The sequence below is a fragment of the Pseudophryne corroboree genome, chromosome 4 (assembly GCF_028390025.1).
Source record: "Pseudophryne corroboree isolate aPseCor3 chromosome 4, aPseCor3.hap2, whole genome shotgun sequence".
Taxonomy (NCBI): domain Eukaryota; kingdom Metazoa; phylum Chordata; class Amphibia; order Anura; family Myobatrachidae; genus Pseudophryne; species Pseudophryne corroboree.
Genome location: NC_086447.1, coordinates 441,563,487 through 441,585,072, shown reverse-complemented (window position 1 = coordinate 441,585,072; position 21,586 = coordinate 441,563,487). Strand labels below are relative to the sequence as shown.

Here is a 21,586-nt window from a genome sequence, read left to right as displayed (position 1 = left end):
AATGTACCACAGAGTACAGAGAGGACGATTCTTGAAGGGTATGGCGTAACCTCGAGCGACGACTTCCCTCACCCAGGTATCTGAAGTGGTCTTCAACCATTCCTGGGCAAAACCTAGGAAGTCGGCCCCCCACCCTGGGATCCCCCAGAGGGAGGCCTGCCCCGTCATGTGGCAGGCTTGTCAGTTTTGGAAGCTGGCTGACGGGCGGCCCAGGCACGCTTCGGTCTGGAAGCACGAGCTTGCTTTGGGTACGCCTGATCTTTTGCTTTTCCTGGAGGACGAAAGGGCCGAGGGAAAGCACTTTTAGCCTTCTGTGCTGAAGGAGCCGTACTAGGTAGGCAAGCTGTTTTAGCAGTAGCCAGATCAGCCACAATCTTATTGAGGTCTTCTCCAAAGAGAATGTCTCCCTTGAAAGGAAGCACCTCCAGGGTATTCTTGGAATCCATATCCACCGACCAGGATCTCAACCAAAGGATACGTCTGGCCAAGACGGACGTAGTAGCAGCCTTGGCCGCGAGCACCCCGGCATCGGAGGGCGCCTCCTTAAGGTACAGAGAAGCCGTGGTAATATACGAGAGACATTGTCGAGCATGCTCAGATGCGTTGGAAGGCAGTTCCGCCTCAAGCTCTTGAGCCCACGTCTCAACAGCTTCAGCAGCCCAAGTCGCTGCAATTGTTGGCCTATGCACAGCCCCTGTTAGGGTATAACTCGCTTTTAAACAGCCCTCCACACGTCAATCCGTCGGTTCCTACAGAGAGGTGACGTTAGTTACTGGTAGAGCAGAGGAAACAACCATACGCGCCACATGAGAATCTACAGGCGGAGGGGTTTCCCAATGTTTACATACCTCCGCAGAGAGAGGATAGCGAGCCAACAGTCTCTTATTCGGTTTGAATTTTGTCCCCGGATTTTCCCAGGATTCCTGACGTATGTCAACCAGGTGTTCATAATGGGGCGTGGCCTGGCTGGCAACTGAGCTGGACGTGATCTGACTGAGCTCCCGAGTAAAAGCTCATAAAAACACCTTTTTCCCCCTCCACCTGCTCTACACGATCTTCCCTGGCGGCTTGGACCTTCACCTGACAAGCGGGCTGAGACGGAGGCGAGCTGCGGAATCGGGGGACGGAGTGTGCCGTCTCTGCGGGTTGCGGCCCTCCCGTTTAGCGGAAGCCGGGACCTAAATTTTGGAGGAGCTCCGGAGCGTTACTCGGACCATCTGGCGGGAGCCTGGGAGTGCCGCACTGTTCATCGGCTCATCGGAGCCTGCAGCCCTCCCTCTGTGCACCGCTCGGTCACCCGTCGGGCAGCTGAGCTGGATGCTGACAGCGGGGAGAGGCAGCAGAAGTGTGAGTAGCCCATAGCGGCGGCCATTTTATTTTCCTGACGGAGAGGCTGACGGGCGCCCAGGCACCTATACCTATACTTAGATACCAGGAGAGAGCTCCTTCCTTCTCCCCTACTCCTACCACATATATACCTGCTGAATAACTGAATAGCTACATCCTTCAAAAATACAGTGTGGAAACAGATGACTTACCCTCCATTGTCTGTGTTCCCTCCACTTTATTAAATAAGAGCTATAGTGCTTGCCAGCCATCCACTGTGACTTACTACCATCTAGTCACCCCCCCACCTCATCTTGTTTATACTGCATATGTATATACGGAGCGTAATATAGATCTTCATATCCCTGGAAGGACACTGCTGGCCGGGTCCTCCCGGTGAAGGGGATACCTGTGACTTTATACATAGGATAATTTAAAGGCTCCCACAGTAACACCTATTTGTTTTTTTTTTTCTTTTCTTTGGTTTGTTCTGTTTTGTTTTGTTGTTTTGTTTTTTGAGATAGCTTCCAGCTTCGGTTTTATGCGGTGAGCAGCCTCCCCGCCTAGCTCCGGGGACACCCGGCTACTTACATCACAGCACAGCTAAATTTCAATCACATAAAATCAGCGACCTATATCGTTTTGCCTTACAGCCTTATGGACAAATTTTTGTCACCCGGCGCTACCATTAAACCGGCGCCCATTACGCCAATAGGACGCCAGGAGAAACGTAGAGCCGCGTCAGAAATGGCGCCTGGTATTACAACACCACCGGCATCGCCGGCATCGAAAAAAGCTGCGGCAACGCAACCTTTTACAGATTTACCTCAGGTCAGTCGTCCTTCGGACTCACCTATTACCTTTGCTGATCTTACGGATGCTATCACTCAAGCAATGGCACCTCTGTTGGCACGGGCAGTATCTGACATAACCTCTCAACTGCACCAACTATCACAAAAGGTACAAGTAAATGAAAATAGAATTGGCGGTCTTGCTCATGATATGTCTGAAGTTCAGGGTCGCATAGTGCGCCTAGAAAAAGAAAATTACCAACTATGGAACAAGCTAGATGACGCAGAAAATAGATCTAGAAGAAATAATATACGCCTGGTGGGCCTACCGGAAACAGTCACGGGGCCCGAATTGGTGACTTTTGTGCAAACAACATTACCCTCTATTTTGGGCATCTCCGATGTCTGCAAAGACCTTGTGATAGAGAGAGTTCATAGGATTGGCCCTCCTCAACGTTCATCAGATAACCGCCCTCGGGTAACGATCTTCAGATGTCTTAATTACCTGCATAGAATGGCTTTTTGGACAGCTTCTAGGAAGCTTAAACAAATCCAATGGGAAAATAATCGCCTCTACATTTTTCAAGACTTTTCAGCAGAACTGACCCGTGCTAGGAAGGCTTTCACTCCAGTCTGTTCTAGGCTTGTAAAAGACAAACGTAAATTCTCATTACTCTACCCAGCTAAATTACGTATTTATATGGGCGACTCTCATCTGGATTTTACCTCCTCTGAAGACGCCATGGCGTATCTAACTGAAGACCTTTCTGTAGAACAGGAGGACATTTCAGACGCATCAGAAATTGCGCAACCTTGAAGCCATGGATGGCTATATAGGTCATCGTTTTACGGTTATACATTCCTAATATATACGATATGATTATATGTATAATTTCCCTGTCTTAAGCTCTGTCTCATATACGATTTGCTCTGGAATTCCATTGTGGAATCTATAACTCAGGATAACAAGCTGTGGACAAACTCGTGATACAAGGTTGCGCTTCTATATATATATATACATGGACATTTTCAAGTAACTATATAGTCTAATGTGTTCTTTAGTATTCCTCCTGCTAGCATCTTGGCTAATTAGCAGATTTTTGTTACTGTTCAATTTTAGTCTTACTACGAATGGGCCAACAATTTCATAGGTGTCATATATTGTACATCCCACATATTTTGTAATTTTTATTTTTTCTCTTGGTCGCTTAGATAGTGAAGTAGTCGCGGTAGAACCGGTAGCGCCTTTACCGTACCATGTTCATTCTCTATTATGTTCAATTTTCTTATATCCCACTTATACTGGAAGTTAGGTTTGTAGATCCAAACTTCTCATATTACAATTTATTATTATTGTGTAGATATTCCCTCTGCCCCTCCCTACCCTCTCCCCATTTCCTTGCAGCAACTCCTTCGACTGATGTGGCGATCGATATAGCTCCGACTCTGCAGTACATCTCCTCTTGGATCATCAATGGCTGAGATCAGGATTGGCACACTCAACGTGAGAGGTATCAAAACCCCGGCGAAACGCCGTAAAGTTTTGTTGTATCTATCTAGATCAGACATTGATTTTGCACTTATTCAAGAAACTCACTTGACCCAAGTAGAATCACAGAAACTACAGACACTAGGTTGGTCACTAATAGCAGCCGCCCCCTTTAACTCAAAGTCTCGAGGTGTAGCTCTATTAGCTAGACGCCAACTTAAGATTAACCTCGCATATACTGACTTAGACCCGCAGGGGCGTTTCCTAATAGTTCAATTGGTTCTGGAAAATTACCCGCTTACTTTCTGCTCGGTATATGCTCCGAATCAATACGACAAGATTTTTTTCCAGAACTTAATAACCAAACTGACCCCTTTTTGCTCGGATAATCTTATTGTATGTGGGGATTTTAATCTTGTTTCATCCTTAGTCCTGGATCGCCCTCACCCCTCCCACACTTCACATAAACTCCCGAAATATGGAATGCAGCACTTCTTCAAAACTTTACAATTGATTGATATTTGGCGGGCCTTGTTCCCTACTGACAAAGATTTCTCTTGCCACTCTTCTACTCATAATACATTTTCACGTATAGACTATGTCTCTATATCGTACAAATTATTTCCACAGGTCACCTCTTCTCATATTGAACCAATAATTATCTCTGATCATGCTCTGGTATGGTTCTCATTAAAGCTGAGATATAACTCCCCCCCAACACATCACTGGAGATTTCCATCTCATCTGATTACCTCTACTAAATTTCGCGATATGTTACACGGGAAATGGGACTCCTATTACTTTTGCAACGAATTACATTCGGTAGAAAACCCCCCTCTATTCTGGCAGGCAGCTAAATCCGTCCTTCGGGGAGACATAATATCGTATACTTCAGCTTTAAAAAAGAAATATGCTCAATCTTATTTGGAAATGCAACAATCCTTGTCGGATGCCTTCCAAGTTTTTAAAACTAATCCTACTCCACTTAATAAGCAAACATACTCTACTCTGAAATTGCAGTTTGACGAATTTCTTTCAGCTATGGGAGATAAGTACAAATTTAATGTAGATTTCCGCTTCCATAGATTCGGAAATAAAACTGGGAAACTATTGACAAATTTATTGAAGGGCTCTTCGAATCCCATGATAGTTCATCCTTTAAGACTCCCTGATGACTCCCTTACTACAGACCCTATGCAAATAACTGAAATCATGAGGTCATATTATGAGTCTTTATATTCCGACTCTGAGGTCATTGATCAAACAATTTCAAAGTTTCCTCTACCCACAAATTCATCTCCATCTATGTCTTCCTCCCTACATAACTTAGATGATACAAACACTTGGATATTTCCAAGCTTACCACAGGTTCCTTCTGAATATGTCACATTACTATCTAAGCCAATTACCCTGAGAGAAGTTAGAGAGGTAATTCAACATCTTAAAAGTAATAAGGCACCTGGACCCGATGGCCTCACTAATGAATTTTACAAGCTCCTTATAGACAAAATAGATGTTCATTTACTAGCTCTATATAACTCTATTATAGAGTCTAATTCTTTGCCTTTACATTTTAACTCAGCTATCATTAAGGTTCTGTTAAAACCCGGACGAGATAATGCATCTCCTGGCTCATATCGCCCTCTATCTCTCCTGAATGTAGATTTTAAAATATTTACAAAGATTCTTGCAGAGCGCCTCAAACATTCCCTCCCATCTGTAATTCATTCTGATCAAACAGGTTTTATTTGGGGACGTCATTCGGTCACAAATGTTCGTAAAGTATTATCCGTCATATTACATTGCTCCCAACAATCCTCATTAGATCAAAAAGCAGTATTAGCCTTAGATGCCGAGAAGGCGTTTGATCTTATCACCTGGCCTCACCTTTTCCAATCACTACGTAAGTTTGGTTATCCCCCGTCTTTTATTAGTATTATAAATACATTATATTCCTCTCCAAAATCTCAACTCCACTGTAATGGCCATCTCTCTCAACCCTTTGTTATTTGTAAAGGCACCCGCCAAGGATGTCCCCTTTCACCCCTGCTTTTTGCACTCGCCATTGAACCCCTTGCAGTCGCAATCCGTAACTCGTCTTCGATCAAAGGCGTAGCCATCAACGACGTGGAACTGAAATTAGCCTTATACGCTGACGATTTACTTTTGTTCGTATCAAATCCCTCATCATCTCTCCCCTCATTGTTATCCTTGATTGAAAATTTTGGCAGGCAGGCCGGTTTTAAAATCAATACTTCAAAATCTGAAATACTCACCCTTTCTTCTTCTCTCGCTAACCCTACCCAATCGTCTTTACAAGAATTTCCAGCATCAGTGTATAAAAACCATATAAAGTATTTGGGTTTAAATATTCCATCAGATATTACCCAGCTTTATAAATTAAATTATGCTCCTACATTTATAAAAATATCTTCTTTATATGAGAACTGGATGAACCTCCCCCTATCTTTATTGGGACGAGTTGCTGTAGTAAAGACGATAATCTTCCCTAAGATATTTTACAAATTACAAATGTTACCCATCAGTTTAACTAAATCTGATTTGAAGCGCTTTGACCAACTTACTTCCCAATTTATTTGGAATAAAAAACGTCCCAGGATAGCATTCCACAAACTTCAAACCCATAGTTCTAAAGGTGGGCTGTCGCTTCCTAATCTGTATCTATATTCTCTAGCTATACACTTTCGCTATATTACCGATTGGTTACTCGATAAGTCCTCCTATACTGATCTTCACGTAGACAAAGCATTACTATATCCTTACTCCCCCAGTGCTCTTATTCATACCAAAAAACGAGACATCCCTAAACTGATTTTACAAAATATGATGTTTACAGACACTTACAAGGCATGGCAATCAATCAACAGGAAACTCAAACGAGATCCTCAATCGTCCTCATTTATCTCAATTTGGGGTAATCTGGCATTCCCTCCTTCTATACATAATCCCGCTTTCTATGTTTGGCATTCCAAAGGATTGTCATTTACCTCACAAGTCTTTGACCCGGGGGGTGCATTGCGATCCTTCCAAGACCTACAATCCCTATTCAGTATACCCAAGCAAAACTTTTTTATGTATTTACAACTCAGACATTATGCCTTATCCCTAGATCACACTACACGTTTCGCACACTCAACTGATCCCCTTAACGCACTGCTTTCTCTAACGTTACGAGTTCCGTATTGTATTAGGTTTCTATACTCTTTGTTATCTCCGGAGAATGATAGCAAATCTTGGGAATCATTATGTAATACTTGGCACACAGACATTCCAGAAATTGTTTCGATTACCGATATAACTACACACTATCTCAACACTCTTAAATGTTTAAAATCTTCATATTTGCAAGAAGTACATATCAAAACTATACATAGAGCATATATTTCCCCTGCGCAGAGATTCCACATATGCCCGGAATCCTTATCCTCATGCCCAAAATGTCATAGCTCTAACGCATCATTTTTTCACTGCATTTTTGAGTGTAGAAAGATTAAAAAATTCTGGAACAAAATCTTGAATTACATAAATATTTTATTCCATGTATCCCTCCCTCTAGACCCTTTAGCATGTATTTGTACAAACTTTAAAAATTGGACTTCTAAATTTCCTATAACAAACTACATCCCTTTAATGACCATAATAGTAACCGTAGCAAAGAAAATTATTCTAATCCACTGGATATATCGGTCGTCTCCTTCGTTACAAGAAGTTAAAAATAAATTACTGCAACTTTTATATTTTGATAGGAAAGATACTCTGTCTGATGTAGATAAATGCATACAGAAATTTTACCAGAAATGGTCTCCATATATCGAATCGCTCAACTCGGAAACACAAAGACGCATTATGCAAGTTTTTGAAAACTCTGAATGGCAATTACTCCGTAACATAGCGAATCCTTAAATCTTATACCTCTCGCGTGGTTAATGGCCAGATTTGACTCTTTTAGAACCTAATTTGTATTGACGTATGGAGCTCTACCTATAAGATATTTTGTGAATTGCTGCTATATTCCCCTCCCCCCATCCTTTTCCTCCCCACTCTCTTAGATGTTTAGGAATGATACTATTTTGCTTTATTACTATGGATATTCACATTAAGGGTTCTTCGATAGTATACGTTTAATTTCAGAATCATTTTCATACGGCACCTGCTTACAACTCTGGTAATTATGATTGTCTGTGAAAATGATTTCTCTGAGCAGTATCAGAGATTTCTCAGGTTGCATTCTCTAATTTTAACTTGTAGAACACAGATATCCTTATATGCATTTACGCTTCTTTGAATCCCTTTTATTGTTTAATTTTGAACCTGATTCTGTATTGTATTATTTGAAATTGTTTGCGTGGAACCTGTTTTCAATATTACAAAATTAAAAAATGTGTTTGAAAAAAAAAAAAAAAACCAGGTGTTCATAATGAGGTAAAACTTGTTTAACCACCTTCTTACGTTTAAACCTATCCGGTTTCTTGGAGACAGTCTCAGGCTCAGGATCATCAGACACCTGAAGAACGAGCCTGATTGCCTCAATCCGGGACATCCACCAATGACTTCCCTTCCCCATCAGAAACATCAGTGTCAGGGTCTGTGGGATCAGTATATGCACTGCCCTCAGAGGACGTGCCGGTTAAAGCAGTGGACTGGGAGGAGGTATTGGCCCGTTTAGAAGACTACTTAGTTTTAGGCGGCCGAGAGTGAGACTTAGATTTAAACATAGATCGGTTCAAATGCTGCAGCTAAGTGGAAAGCTGATCCGCCCATGGCGGGTTCAAAGCAGGGTGGTCCCACGGGGGACGTCAATTTAGTCACAAGCGTGCTTAGCAATGTGGAGAATGTAGCCCAAGGCGGATACTGTGATGCCCCAAGCGCTACTGACCCACTGGGGGGGCAATGAACCCCCTAAACCTGAACTCTCACCTGCTAAATTATCCTCCATTGAGTCAGCAGCCTCACTACCACGCAGTGTGGGAGAGGCCCCAACGTCGTTGCCACGTGTAGCAGACATAACTATGTGCACAATAATGGGCAACCCGGTACAAGGTGTAGCAGCACTATACCTAGCAAGAACTCTCAGACGGCACAGACTGGAGGTTCAATAGATATAGAATATATGGTGACTATAAATCACAAGCAAAAATACCCCGACAGTATATCTTGTGATACAATCCTACATTGAAAAAAGAAAAACACTTGGCCCCTTCAGGTATAGCAACAAAGGAATAGCACGCTGAGTGAAATACCCTGCAATAAGGCAACCACGCAGCGGCTACATGCACACACACATACTGTATAGTCACAAGTATACCATGCAGAAATAATGTACCATAAACTGCACTGGACTAGCAATACAAAGTAATACTCAGTATGGCTATATGTGAGAACTATAGATATAACAAACACAGTAAGCACTGGATGTATATCACAGGGTGTTTGTACCACATAACCCTGAATGTACGCACTCTTTCTTAACTAACACAGTCCCAGTGACAGGTAGAATACTCAAGTGTCCTGTATGAAGCACAGCACTGGCAGTCAGGCGGTTCCACAGAGGAGGATTTGCCCCAGCAATCCAAGGAACAGCAAGGCTCAATCTGTAATGGCCGCTGACCAGGAGTGAAGCAGAAGGAAGCAGCTCCAGGGCGGAAACATTGTAGAAATGGCGCCCTGGAGCTGGGGGGAGCGGCCTCAGGTCCGGTCTGCTCCCCCTGCTGGCATCCCCACCGGGTGTGCAAGCAGAATACAAAACAGGGGAATTGTACTAAAACCCCCTGACCTGTGCCCGAATTAATACCCTGGTGGCTAGTGGAGCAAGCTGCCCAGTAATCAGTGCCTACGGCCGCGCTGGATCGCGGTAAAGTGCGGCACAGAAGCCCCTTACCGCCCCCTTGTCTGCGGCCCCGCGATCCTGGAGACGGCGGCGTTTGTGTGACTCACAGTTAGGAAGAAGCCTTAGTCTCCGCTGCAGTGACCCGGCAACCCCGTCGCGGGAGTATACAGCGCTGCTGGGGGTGATGGAGCTGCACGCTGGAAAGTCTCTAAGACTTTACCAGCAGCAGCCCTTGAAGTCTACAAACAGATTCTTCTGTTCACTCTTTAAAATAACTTTGAAAAATGCTGCTTAAGGCAGCCACCTGTAAAGTGCCTGCATACTGCAAGGCACCAACTTACAAACTGAGCTCCTGTGCATGGAGGCGGGGTGATATAGGAGGCGGCGCTATGCATCTTGGGAAGAAGGTCAAAGCTTTGAGCCTGTTGGTGCCTCGGATCAAGATCCTACTCTACACCCCGATTTTAATCCTTGTGGAGCCAAGTGTACCCCGCAGCAGAAAATATGATTTTGGTTACCTACCGGTAAATCCATTTCTCATAGTCCGTAGAGGATGCTGGGGTCCATATTAGTACCATGGGGTATAGACGGGTCCACCAGGAGCTATTGGCACTTTAAGAGTTTAACAGTGTGGGCGGGCTCCTCCCTCTATGCCCCTCCTACCAGACTCAGTCTAGAAACTGTGCCCGAGGAGACAACATAGTTCGAGAGAAGGAATTACACAGATAGTGGCGAGATTCATACAGCTCACACAAACCTGAAACTCCGGCCAACATGCCGGAACAACTCAGCAACAGCTGAAACAGTAAATAACGCAGAACTTACCTAGGAACCAGGTAACCCTGAACTATAAAACCAATGCAGGAAAACGAAGCGCTGGGCGGGCGCCCAGCATCCTCTACGGACTACGAGAAAAGGATTTACCGGTAGGTAACCAAAATCCTATTTTCTCTAACGTCCTAGAGGATGCTGGTGTCCATATTAGTACCATGGGGATGTACCAAAGCTCCCAGTACGGGAGGGAGAGCGCGGAGGCTCCTGCAACACTGCCTGACCAAACTAAAGGTCATCAGAGGCCAAAGTATCGAACTTGTAAAACTTGGCAAACGTGTTTGACCCAGACCAAGTAGCTGCTCGGCAGAGTTGTATCGCCGAGACGCCCCGGGCAGCTGCCCAGGAAGAACCCACTTTACGAGTAGAGTGGGCTTTTACGGATTTTGGACACGGCAATCTTGCCGTGGAATAAGCATGCTGGATAGTGAACCTGATCCAGCGTGAAATCGACTGCTTAGAAGCAGGACACCCAATTTTCTTTGGATCATAGAGGACATAGAGAGTCACTTTTCCTATGACGAGCCATCCTCTTCACGTAAATCTTCAAAGTCCTCACTACATCCAAGGCCTTTGAAGTAATTGCGGAGTCAGTAGCCACTGACACCACAATAGGCTGTTTGATGTGGAAAGCCAACACAACCTTAGGCAGGAACAGTCCTAAGTTCTGCCCTGTCTTCATGGAAGATCAGATAGGGGCTTTTACAAGATAAAGCCCCCAATTCCGACACGAGTCGTGCAGAAGCCAAGGCCAACAAGGTGACCGCCTTCCACGTGAGAAACTTGAAATCAGCCTCCTGTAGAGGCTCAAACCAAGCAGATTGTAGGAACTGCAACACCACATCAAGATCCCATGGAGCCGTAGGCGCCATAAAGGGAGGCTGGATGTGCAGAACCCCTTTCAAAAAGGTCTGAACCTCAGGAAGAACAGCCAATTTCTTTTGAAGAAGATGGACAAAGCAGAGATCTGAACGAAGCCGCGGTAAGTCTTGATAAACGAACGGCCCCTGCAGAAGCAGATCCTCCCGAAGAGGTAAAGGCCATGGATCTTCCAGCAGAAGATCCAGCAGGTCCGCGTACCAAGCCCTCCTTGGCCAGACCGAGGCAATGAGGATTGCCGGAACCTTCGTTATTCTCACGATTTGAAGAACCCTTTGGTATCAGAGGAAGTGGGGGGAACACATACACTGACTTGAACACCCAAGGTGTTACCAGTGCGTCCACCGCGACTGCCTGTGGGTCTCTTGACATGGAACAGTACCTCCGTAGCTTCTTGTTGAGGCGGGAGGCCATCATGTCTATGTGAGGAACCCCCCCACCAACCGGTTACCTCCTCGAACACCTCCGGATGGAGGCCCCACTCCCCTGGATGAAGATCGTGTCTGCTGAGGAAGTCTGCTTCCCAGTTGTCTACGCCCGGAACAGAGATTGCCGACATCGCTACCGCGTGCCTTTCTGCCCAGATGAGGATCTTTGACACCTCTGCCATGGCAGCTCTGCTCTTCGTTCCGCCTTGTCGGTTTATGTAGGCCACCGTGGTCACGTTGTCCGACTGCACCTGAACAGCCCGATCCTGAAGAAGGTGTGCTGCTTGTAGAAGGGCGTTGTAAACGGCCCTGAGTTCCAGGATGTTTATTGGGAGAAGTGACTCTTGATCCGACCATCGTCCTTGAAAGGTTTCCCCCAGAGCGACCGCTCCCCAACCTCTTAAACTTGCATCTGTGGTCAAAAGGATCCAGTCTTGAATTCCGAACCTTCGATCTTCCAAAAGGTGTGGAACTTGAAGCCAACCAGAGGAGTGAAATCCTGGCTTTCGGAGACAGGCGTATCCTCATGTGCATGTGTAGGTGAGAGCCCGACCACTGGTCCAAGAGGTCCAGTTGAAAAGGTCGAGCATGAAACCTGCCGTACTGCAGAGCCTCGTAGGCGGCAACCATCTTCCCCAGAAGGCGTATGCATTGATGAACCAATACCCGGGTAGGCCGTAGGACATCCCGGACCATTGTTTGAATCACCAAAGCTTTCTCCGTCGGGAGAAATACACACTGTACTTCCGTGTCAAGGATCATTCCCAGGAAAGACAGCCGCCTTGTCAGCTCCAGATGAGACATCGGAAGATTCAGGATCCAACCGTGCTTCCTGAGCAGCTGTGTCGTGAGTGCGATGGCCCGCAACAACCTCTCCCTGGATGACGCCTTGATCAGGAGATCATCCAGATATGGAATTATGTTCACCCCCTGTTTGCGGAGGAGAACCATCATCTCCGCCATCACCTTGGTGAAGATCCTTGGTGCTGTTGAGAGGCCAAACGGCAGCGCCTGGAACTGATAGTGATCGTCCATCAGCACAAACCTGAGATAAGCTTGATGCGGCGCCCAAATCGGAATGTGGAGGTAAGCATCCCTGATGTCCAGGGACACCAGGAACTCTTTCTCCGACAGCCCTGAAATGACAGCTCTCAGAGATTCCATCTTGAATTTGAACTCCTTCAGATAGGAGTTCAAAGATTTTAAATTTAGAATAGGCCGTACCAACCATCCGGTTTCGGTACCACAAAAAGGTTTGAATAATAACCCTTGTTCCGTTGCTGAAGAGGGACCTTAACAATGACCTCTGACACCACCAATTTCCTTATGGCCTCCAGAAGAATTGTCCTGTCCGCCAGCAGAGCTGGTAAGCCTGACTTGAAGAAACAGTGAGGTGGGGGCTCTTGAAACTCCAGTCTGTACCCCCTGGACACTATATCCAGAACCCAGGGGTCCAGACCCGACGACACCCAGACGTGGCTGAACTGCTTGAGTCTCGCCCCTACCTGACCTTCTTCCAGGCCTAGCTGTCCACCGTCATGCGGAGGACTTAGGGGTATCAGAAGCGGGCTTCTGGGTCTGGGAACCTGCGGGAGCGGGTTTCTTTCCATTGGCACGACCACCTCTGAAGAAGGTGTTCGAAGGCTTATTCTTTCTAGGCCTCGTGGCCCGAAAGGACTGTGACGTGTTCGATGAAAAGGGCTTCTTCGTAGCCGGTGCAGCTGAGAGAAGAAAAGGAGACTTACCCGCGGTAGCCGTGGCAATCCACGCATTCAGCGCCTCCCCAAATAGAGCCTGAACCTTTGTACGGACGGCCTTCCACACACTTCCTGGATTCCGTGTCCACAGACCAGTTACGCAGCCAGACACCTCTGCGAGCCGAGACCGACATGGAGGAGATCCCCGCAGCCATGGAACCAAGGTCCTTCATGGAATCCACCAGGAACCCTGCAGAATCCTGAATATTACGCAAAAACAAATCAACGTCACCTTTGTCAGGCGTAGACGATTCCTCCTGTAGAGTGATCGACCACCTGGCAATAGCTTTAGCAATCCAAGCACAGGCTATAGTAGGCCGCAATATAGCCCCCGAAGCCGTGTAAATGGATTTCAGCGTAGCATCCACCTTGCAATCTGCCGGGTCCTTTAACGCGGTAGATCCCGGGACCGGTAAAACTACCTGTTTGGACAGCCTGGAAACAGAGGCATCGACTATCGGCGGGGATTTCCACCTCTTCCTATCTTCCTCTGGGAAGGGAAAAGCCACCAACACCCTCTTGGGAATCTGGAATTTCTTCTCCGGAGATTCCCATGCCTTTTCAAAGATAGCATTCAATTCTTTGGATGCCAGGAAAGTGAGGGGGGGGGGGGGGGGGGCTTCTTATTATCTGTGAAGAAGGCCTCCTCCACCTATTCCGGAGCTGTGTCTGAAATGTGTAAAACATCCCTAATAGCCTCAATCATCAACTGCACCCCCTTGGCAAGTGATGCCGTCCCCCGCAACACATCCCCATCACCTTCTGCAGCGTCAGAGTCTGTGTCCGTGTGCATAATTGCAAGCGCACGTTTATGAGAATGTACCGCCGGGGATCCCGAGGAGGCAGAATCAGACCATACCACCATAGAGGACTGGAGGACCTGAGTGGCGTGCTCAGTCCTAGCAACTCTATCAGAAATCTGGGAAATAGTCCACCTCAGAGAGACTAACCATTCTGGCTCTCTAGTTGAGATCTGCGCTAAAACTGTGCAATCCTGATTACATGGTATGGAGTCCTCCTGGGAGGACAAATCCTCTGCAGCATATGACACATTGTCCCTAGACATGTTACCCCACACACACACACACACAGAGTATTATGTAGGCAGAGTTCCCCCTCCCCCAAGAAAGGCAGAGAGACACAGAGATTGGAGCCAACCCACACACAGCGCTTTTTAGGCAAAGGGAGTCCCTTCCCAGCGCTGACTGTGTCCCTTAATAGGTGACACAGTCTATTATGCAGCCTCCCCTCCCTTCTACAGCCCCCTGGTATCATACAGACTGCTGGAGAAAGCTCTGGAGGGACCTGGATCCAGTGGATAGCGACTGCAGGCAGGTAAAATGGCGCTGAACGCTGCTGGGTCCGCTCTGAGGAGAAGCTCCGCCCCCTTCAATGGCGCCGGCTACCCGCTCTCAAGAAGATTATACTGGCCTGGAGGATTTGGCTGACCTGGATCCGCAGACCCAGACATGCAGGAAACGACCAGTGCAGGGTCCGGAGCTGGCCCAGGGCGCTCCCTCCCAGCGCCGCACCAAGGTACCGCTGAGCCTTAACCGCGCTCCTAACCCTCTAGCCGCCCTTTTCACACTGTCCCCCCGCTTGCAAGGAGGGATAGTGACTCACTTAACATCTTCAGCTCCTGAGGGAGTGGCGGCCAGCTGCCGGGGCGAGCGTTCCCCTGCGGCGGGGCGCGATCGGACCCCTCTGGAGCTAGTGCCCAGTCAGCGGGAGCAGTGGCTCAAGACCCTACCTGTAAAATAAATAAAACCTGAAAAGGAAGAAATATACTCTTTTACTAAGAGAACTCTGTTGGGCTCCCCTAGCTGTGACCGGCTCCTGCGGGCACATTTTCTAAACTGAGTCTGGTAGGAGGGGCATAGAGGGAGGAGCCAGCCCACACTATTAAACTCTTAAAGTGCCAATGGCTCCTGGTGGACCAGTCTATACCCCATGGTACTAATATGGACCCCAGCATCCTCTAGGACGTTAGAGAAATAAGATTACTCCTCGTACTCTGAAACCTTATCAGGAGTGTGCAGGACATCTCTAATAGCTTCTATCTGGGCTTGTATCCCCTGTGATAAAGCTGCATCCCCCCCCCCCTATCGAGTCCATCTCACCCTCCTCTGGGTCTGATACATCATCATCGGTATCAGTCTGCACGATTTGGGCCAGAGTACGCTTCTGTGGACAAATAGCAAGGGTCTGAGATGCCGGAATAACCATTGAATCTCTATACATCAGGTCATCTACAGATTGCCTTAAATATTGCGTCTCCTTTTCATTTTGGGATCATTTGTTTGAAATATTTGAAATCATCCCTTTTAATGAATCTAACCATACAGGTTCTGATCCACTACCCTGAGAATGTGTACTATCCTGAGTACACGGCAGTGAGCCCCCAGATTGGGAAAAGCACTCTGCTGTGCATGATACACACTCCTTTGACATGATAAATGTAAAAGAACACACAGAGTGAGGAATAGGTTAAAAGCACAGTTAACCCACACAGAGCCATTCTAGGGGGAGACAGAGAACATTGGAGCCAGCCACACAATTCCCCTATAGCTAAAATACAAACTTAGCTGGGTTGCAAACTAAGTACCCTAATAGGGTTTAGTACACCAAAATACTGCTCCCCCCCTTGCTATGACCCCCTGGTACTGCTGAGGTGCTTTGGAGTCCTTGTGGAGGAGCTGTGCTTCCCTGTCAGGCTGTCTGTGTAAGCTGCAGATGGAAAAATGGCACTGGTTAATTGCTGGGTCCGCTCATAGTGAAGGCCCCGCCCCCGTAATGGCGCAGTCTTCCCAGGTTTTATACTGCTGAGGTGCAGAATAATGCCTGCCTTCCCCTTCACTCTGTGCCTCTCAGCCTGCCTCCCCCTTCACTCTGTGCCTCTCAGCCTGCCCCCATCTTCACTCTGTGCCTCTCCGCCTGCCCCCACCTTCACCTATTTTATCTGTAGTCATTTACCTGAAACAAAGATGCACAGACAAAGACCTTAGATTTGCTTTTATTGTATAAAATATAATTTCACCTTCACGCACAAGTTAGGCCTTACCTAGGTATTTCTTTGGACCTAAAATCATAGCACTGACATACAGAACGTAGTAAGCAAAGCTTACAAAACAAGATGCTGCACTGTCAGTAGAGGACTCTCAAATGCAAATATAAAATGTCCACTTACTGTGTGTCCTGGTCTATTACATGCTATTTACTCAAGCATTAGTGATTGAACAAATTATGTGTCATATGCAATTTGGGCCTCTAAACGAACAGTTTGAAAATGGAAATTTAATCACACAATGAAAGGCAACAGCTGTTGAGACAAATTAAAGTCTAATGAAATATTTAGTTGTTAGAAATAAAAGCACCAAATTAGTCATTTGCAATACAATAAGTAAATACACTTAAAACCTGCATACAATTCACAAATACAAGATATGTATGCTAATGAACCTTGATGTTATCCAGTAAACTGTACTTATGTGATCCCATTAAACTGTGCTTTCCTAAAGCCTTAAAGGAAATGTTAAATGAAAAGTCCAGTAAAGGATCTCAAACGTCGTTTAGGCCTGGGTACACACTTGCCGATGTCACATACGATGCAACATCGTGCAAGATCCCCCTGCAAACGATATCGTTTATACACACTGAACGACATAATTAAATTCTCGTAAGTGACGGCATGCGCCCACATCCAGGTGCATGTAGTCTCGTACAATATCTGTAGATTTCAAGTTGAAAAGTAAAGATATTGTACCTTATTAACGATATACTGAATATACACGGGACGATGTGAACGATATATCGTTCGATTCGCGGATCGGATGATCATCGCCAAGTGTGTACCCAGTCTAAGAGTCTTTATAAAGGGTCTCCAAATTCTAAGCACAATACCTAAGAAGTAACCTATACCTCAAATATTCCAAAATGTAATTTTTATACCTAAAATATATCTACTAAGTGTATAGGCTATCACATCATTGCCATTTTGTATGTTTTTATGAGAAAATCTATTAAATCTACTTAAAGACTATTAAATGAAGGATTTTTAACTACTTTATATAATCTATACAGATCGTATTTGCTGTGTTTTTGGAAAACCTTTGATGGTTCCCATAAGAATCGTTTCCAAATTATCTGTAGTGCCAGATAACACAATATTGTCTTTTTGTCTACAAATTATAATATTTCCATAGTGCAGCTTAGCAACTTGAACGAACATTAGAATTACATTTATAAAAAAGGTAAGAAAGTAAAGAGTTAGAGACATACCAATAAGCTCATTTGGGTTCCTATCTAAGAATCTCTCACAGAGACGAATAAATGTTTCAGTGTTTTCTGGGGATGGACATTCACCATGTCTGCAAAACAGAAAGTACAATTAATATAACCTAAATTATTGGTCTCAAACCTTAATTGGGGTGTGAGCTACTTTTGGAAAATAAAACCTCTGAAGGAGCTACCCCCTCCCCCCAATGCGCGTGCATTCCTGTAAAAGTGGGCGTGGTCTCACAAAAGTGGGTGTGGTCTCACAACTACAAGTAATGCCCCCCCCGCGTAGTGCCAGATACACAAATAAGGTTTCTCAGCAGTGCCAGATACACAAATAATGCCCCTCAGCAGTGCCAGATATTCAAATAATGCCTCCCAGCAGTGCCAGATACACAAATAATGCCCCCCAGCAGTGCCAGATACACAAATAATGCCCCCCAGCAGTGCCAGATACAATGCCCCTAACAGTGCCAGATACAATTCCCCCCGCAGTGCCATTTAAAATGCCCCCCCGCAGGGCCATTTAAAATGCCCCAGCGCAGTGTCCGACAGTGCCCCACACAGTGCTAACCCTTGCTGGCTTCTTCTACTGCCACCGGTGCTGTTCATCCTGTATGAGGGACGGAAAGGGAGGAGAGCGCAGCGCGTGCTTCTCCTGTGAAGTCCGGAGAGCGGCTGCGGTGAGGGTGACAGAGTCTGCGGTGGCGGGCATTTAAAATATGGCGCCGGTAATGGGCCAATCAAAACTCGCGGTCCGGCAGCCAATCAGGTGCCGCCATTGCCGGTCCACGAGCTCTGATTGGCTGACGGCCGGCACCATATTAAAATTGAAGGAAGGAGGAGTGCCAGTGACTGACCAAGCCCGTGCGCTCTGTGAGCTATCAAAAATACTACGGCGAGCTACGGGTTGGAGATCACCGACCTAGATCAACAACTGTTGCATTTATGGATAAAAAAAAAATAAAATACTACAAACTGCTTTATTTCATGCTCATCACTTAATTTTATTTTTTATTTATTTTTCCAGAACTTCTGAGCGACAAAGTTGAATAATAATTTCCTCAAATCTGCTCATAATTATATGAATAAAGCAGGGTTGGCAGATTTAAACCAAAATGGTTTAAATAAAAAAAAACACCCGATTTTCTTTTCTTTTTTTATTATGCTGTGACTACAGGCACAGAACCGTTACTTCTTAAAAAAAAAGCCTATTATACAAAAAAAAAAAAAGTGGAGTTTTTATTCAAAATGTTTAATGCTAGTGGCATGCTCAGTGCTAATGCTTATCTCCTTTTTGTGTGTACGCGTGTTTTGTTTCTCTGAAAACATCTTTTGAATTTTCCATTTTGTATTACTACTGTATTCAGATTTATTTAATTATAAGTAAAATGTAGGACTAATGCATAACATTAACTTGTTATTCTTATTTCCAATTTCATCCATCTCCGAATGTACTTTGTATGTTTTAGTCCATCTACATACATTCAGATGTAATAAGAATATTGGCCCTCATTCCGAGTTGTTCGCTCGCTAGCAGATTTTAGCAGCATTGCACACGCTAGGCCGCCGCCCTCTGGGAGTGTATCTTAGCTTAGCAGAATTGCGAATAGAAATTTCTTAGCAGTTTCTGAGTAGCTCGAGACTTACTCCTACATTGCGATCAGCTCAGCCCGTTTCGTTCCTGGTTTGAAGTCACAAACACGCCCTGCGTTCGGTCAGCCACTCCCCCGTTTGTCCAGACACTCCTGCGTTTTATTCTGGCACGCCTGTTCCGCACACTCCCAGAAAACGGTCAGTTTCCGCCCAGAAACACCCACTTCCTGTCAATCACACTCCGATCACTTCAACGATGAAAATTCTTCGTTCGGACGTGAGTAAATCTACTAAGTTTTGTGCTAAAATAGCGCATGCGCACTGCGTACCATGCGCATGCGCATTTTTGCCTTAATCGCTCCGTTGCGAAAATCGGCAACGAGCGATCAACTCGGAATGACCCCCATTGAGTAGTACAAAATTGGTTTTATTGAAAGATGTAAAATAAATAATTTCAAAGCCTAATAACTTTGAATTGTGCATGTTAGAAAACATGGTTGAGCAAGGTTTCTAATACATAGCAATGTTTCAGTTTTCATTTAATAAGCAGGATTCAATTTCATTTTTTTTCATTAAAACACTAATGCAAAAAAAAAACTAGTTTAAAGAAAAAAAAAAACATACAACCCTAGAATAAAGACAATAAATTAGACTTAAATTGCCTATACAGTGTGCAAGACACCATTATGCTTGATACGAGTCACTTCCTCTGTATAACTGTTTGGATATCTTGATTGGTGTAAACTGATGGGTGAGATATCACTTTGAAACATTAGTCTTAAGCTTCTGTTCAATAGAGGGATTTTATTAGTGAACTAAGGATTGAAGCCGTGTTATGCCTTCACTCTGCATACATGTTATATTAATATGATTATACAAAATATGTTGTAAAGATGGGGCTTGGCTGTGATGGTGTATTCACACAAATGCAAGCATTGGAGACTTGGAAGTAAGAGAAAAAAACAAAACACCTTTTTGGAGGATTTTCCGATGTCTCTAGTATGCAAGTGTACACTGATGATAATGTGTACTAAACATGGGATAATGTGTACTACTGTAAATATGCCTAAATATAGACACTCCATAATGACTAGAATCAACCCAAGAATAAACGCTTCACATGCAGAGGCAGCTGCATCTAGAGAAAACTCTTTGTATGGGTGAATTTTATAAAGCATCAGGTCCCATATGTCCTGCATGCCTCATATTACAGGGGTCTGTCAGTGTTGATAAAAGTTGAATTTCTGCCTCATGCATCCTAAATGAGCCTCCATTCCCCCAGAACACATCCTAAGTTATGGTTTAATCATCCTAGCTTGCTTTGCAATGTCAGTACGTGCTGATTAGCCACAGTATTGTCCATCACCCTGCAGTCAATGTGGCTGGACTGCAAATATTTTTTGAAGAATAGAAGTAGTTTGTCTTACATAGGATGGGATGCCATTGAGGCATTCCCAGAGAGGAATACATATTAGTCAAATAAGCAAGTTTCAATTAAGTAGCATGAAGAAAGTACAGATCCAAGCAAAATGCCACTTTTTACATAGTTTACTAAAAATGTAGGAAGAGCAGGCTGCTCATATAAACAACAGTGAGACTGGAACAGAGTAAACGCTGGTAACGACAGCAAAGCACAATCACAAAATAGTTGTGCCCCATAAAAGGAGCAAAGTTGCTGTGCTGTAATTATCAGTGATTAGCCCAGCAGCTACACATTGTGGATAATTGAAGCACCTAGCCATGCAGCCTCCATTTGCAAACATTTGTGATACAAAATGGGTCATCCTGAAGAGCTCAGTGACTTCAAGCGTGGTACTGTGATAGGATGCCCCTTTGCAATAAGTTTGTGAAATTTAATCTCTGCTGGATATTCACCGGTCAACTAAGTGATATTATTAGAAAATGGAAGCGCTAAGGAACAGCAGCAACTCAGCCAGTAAGTGGAAGACCACGTAAAACCACAGAGCGGGGTCAATGACTGCTAAGGCATATGGTGCATAAAAGTCGCCAATGCTAAGCTGATTACACAACTGAAGAATTCCGAACTTCCACTGGCATTAATGTAAGAACCAAAACTGTGCAGCGGAAGCTTAATGGAATGGGCTTCCATAGCCGAGCAGCTGCATGCAAGCCTCACATCACCAAGTTCAATGCCAAGCGTCTGATGGAGTGGTGTAAAGCACACAGACACTGGACTGTGGAGCAGTGGAAACGTGTTCTTTGGAGTAACAAATCCCACTTCTCTGTTTGGCAGTCAGATGGGCAAGTCTGGGTTTGGCGGACGCCGGGAGAATGTTACCTCCTTGACTGCATTATGCCAACTGTGAAGTTAGGTGTAGGAGGGATAATGGTATGTGGCTATTTTC

The 21,586-nt window shown here is 45.1% G+C and overlaps 1 protein-coding gene across 2 annotated transcripts in view; it reads right to left on the bottom strand.

Annotated features, from left to right (window-relative positions):
- Window positions 1-21,586, bottom strand: part of RNGTT (RNA guanylyltransferase and 5'-phosphatase) — a 945,165-nt gene that overhangs the window by 853,398 nt on the left and 70,181 nt on the right. For both annotated transcript variants that reach the window (XM_063916923.1, XM_063916922.1), the window contains exon 4: window positions 17,628-17,716. In XM_063916923.1, the coding sequence (XP_063772993.1) occupies window positions 17,628-17,716 (89 nt within the window). The remainder of the gene's footprint in view (window positions 1-17,627; window positions 17,717-21,586) is intronic.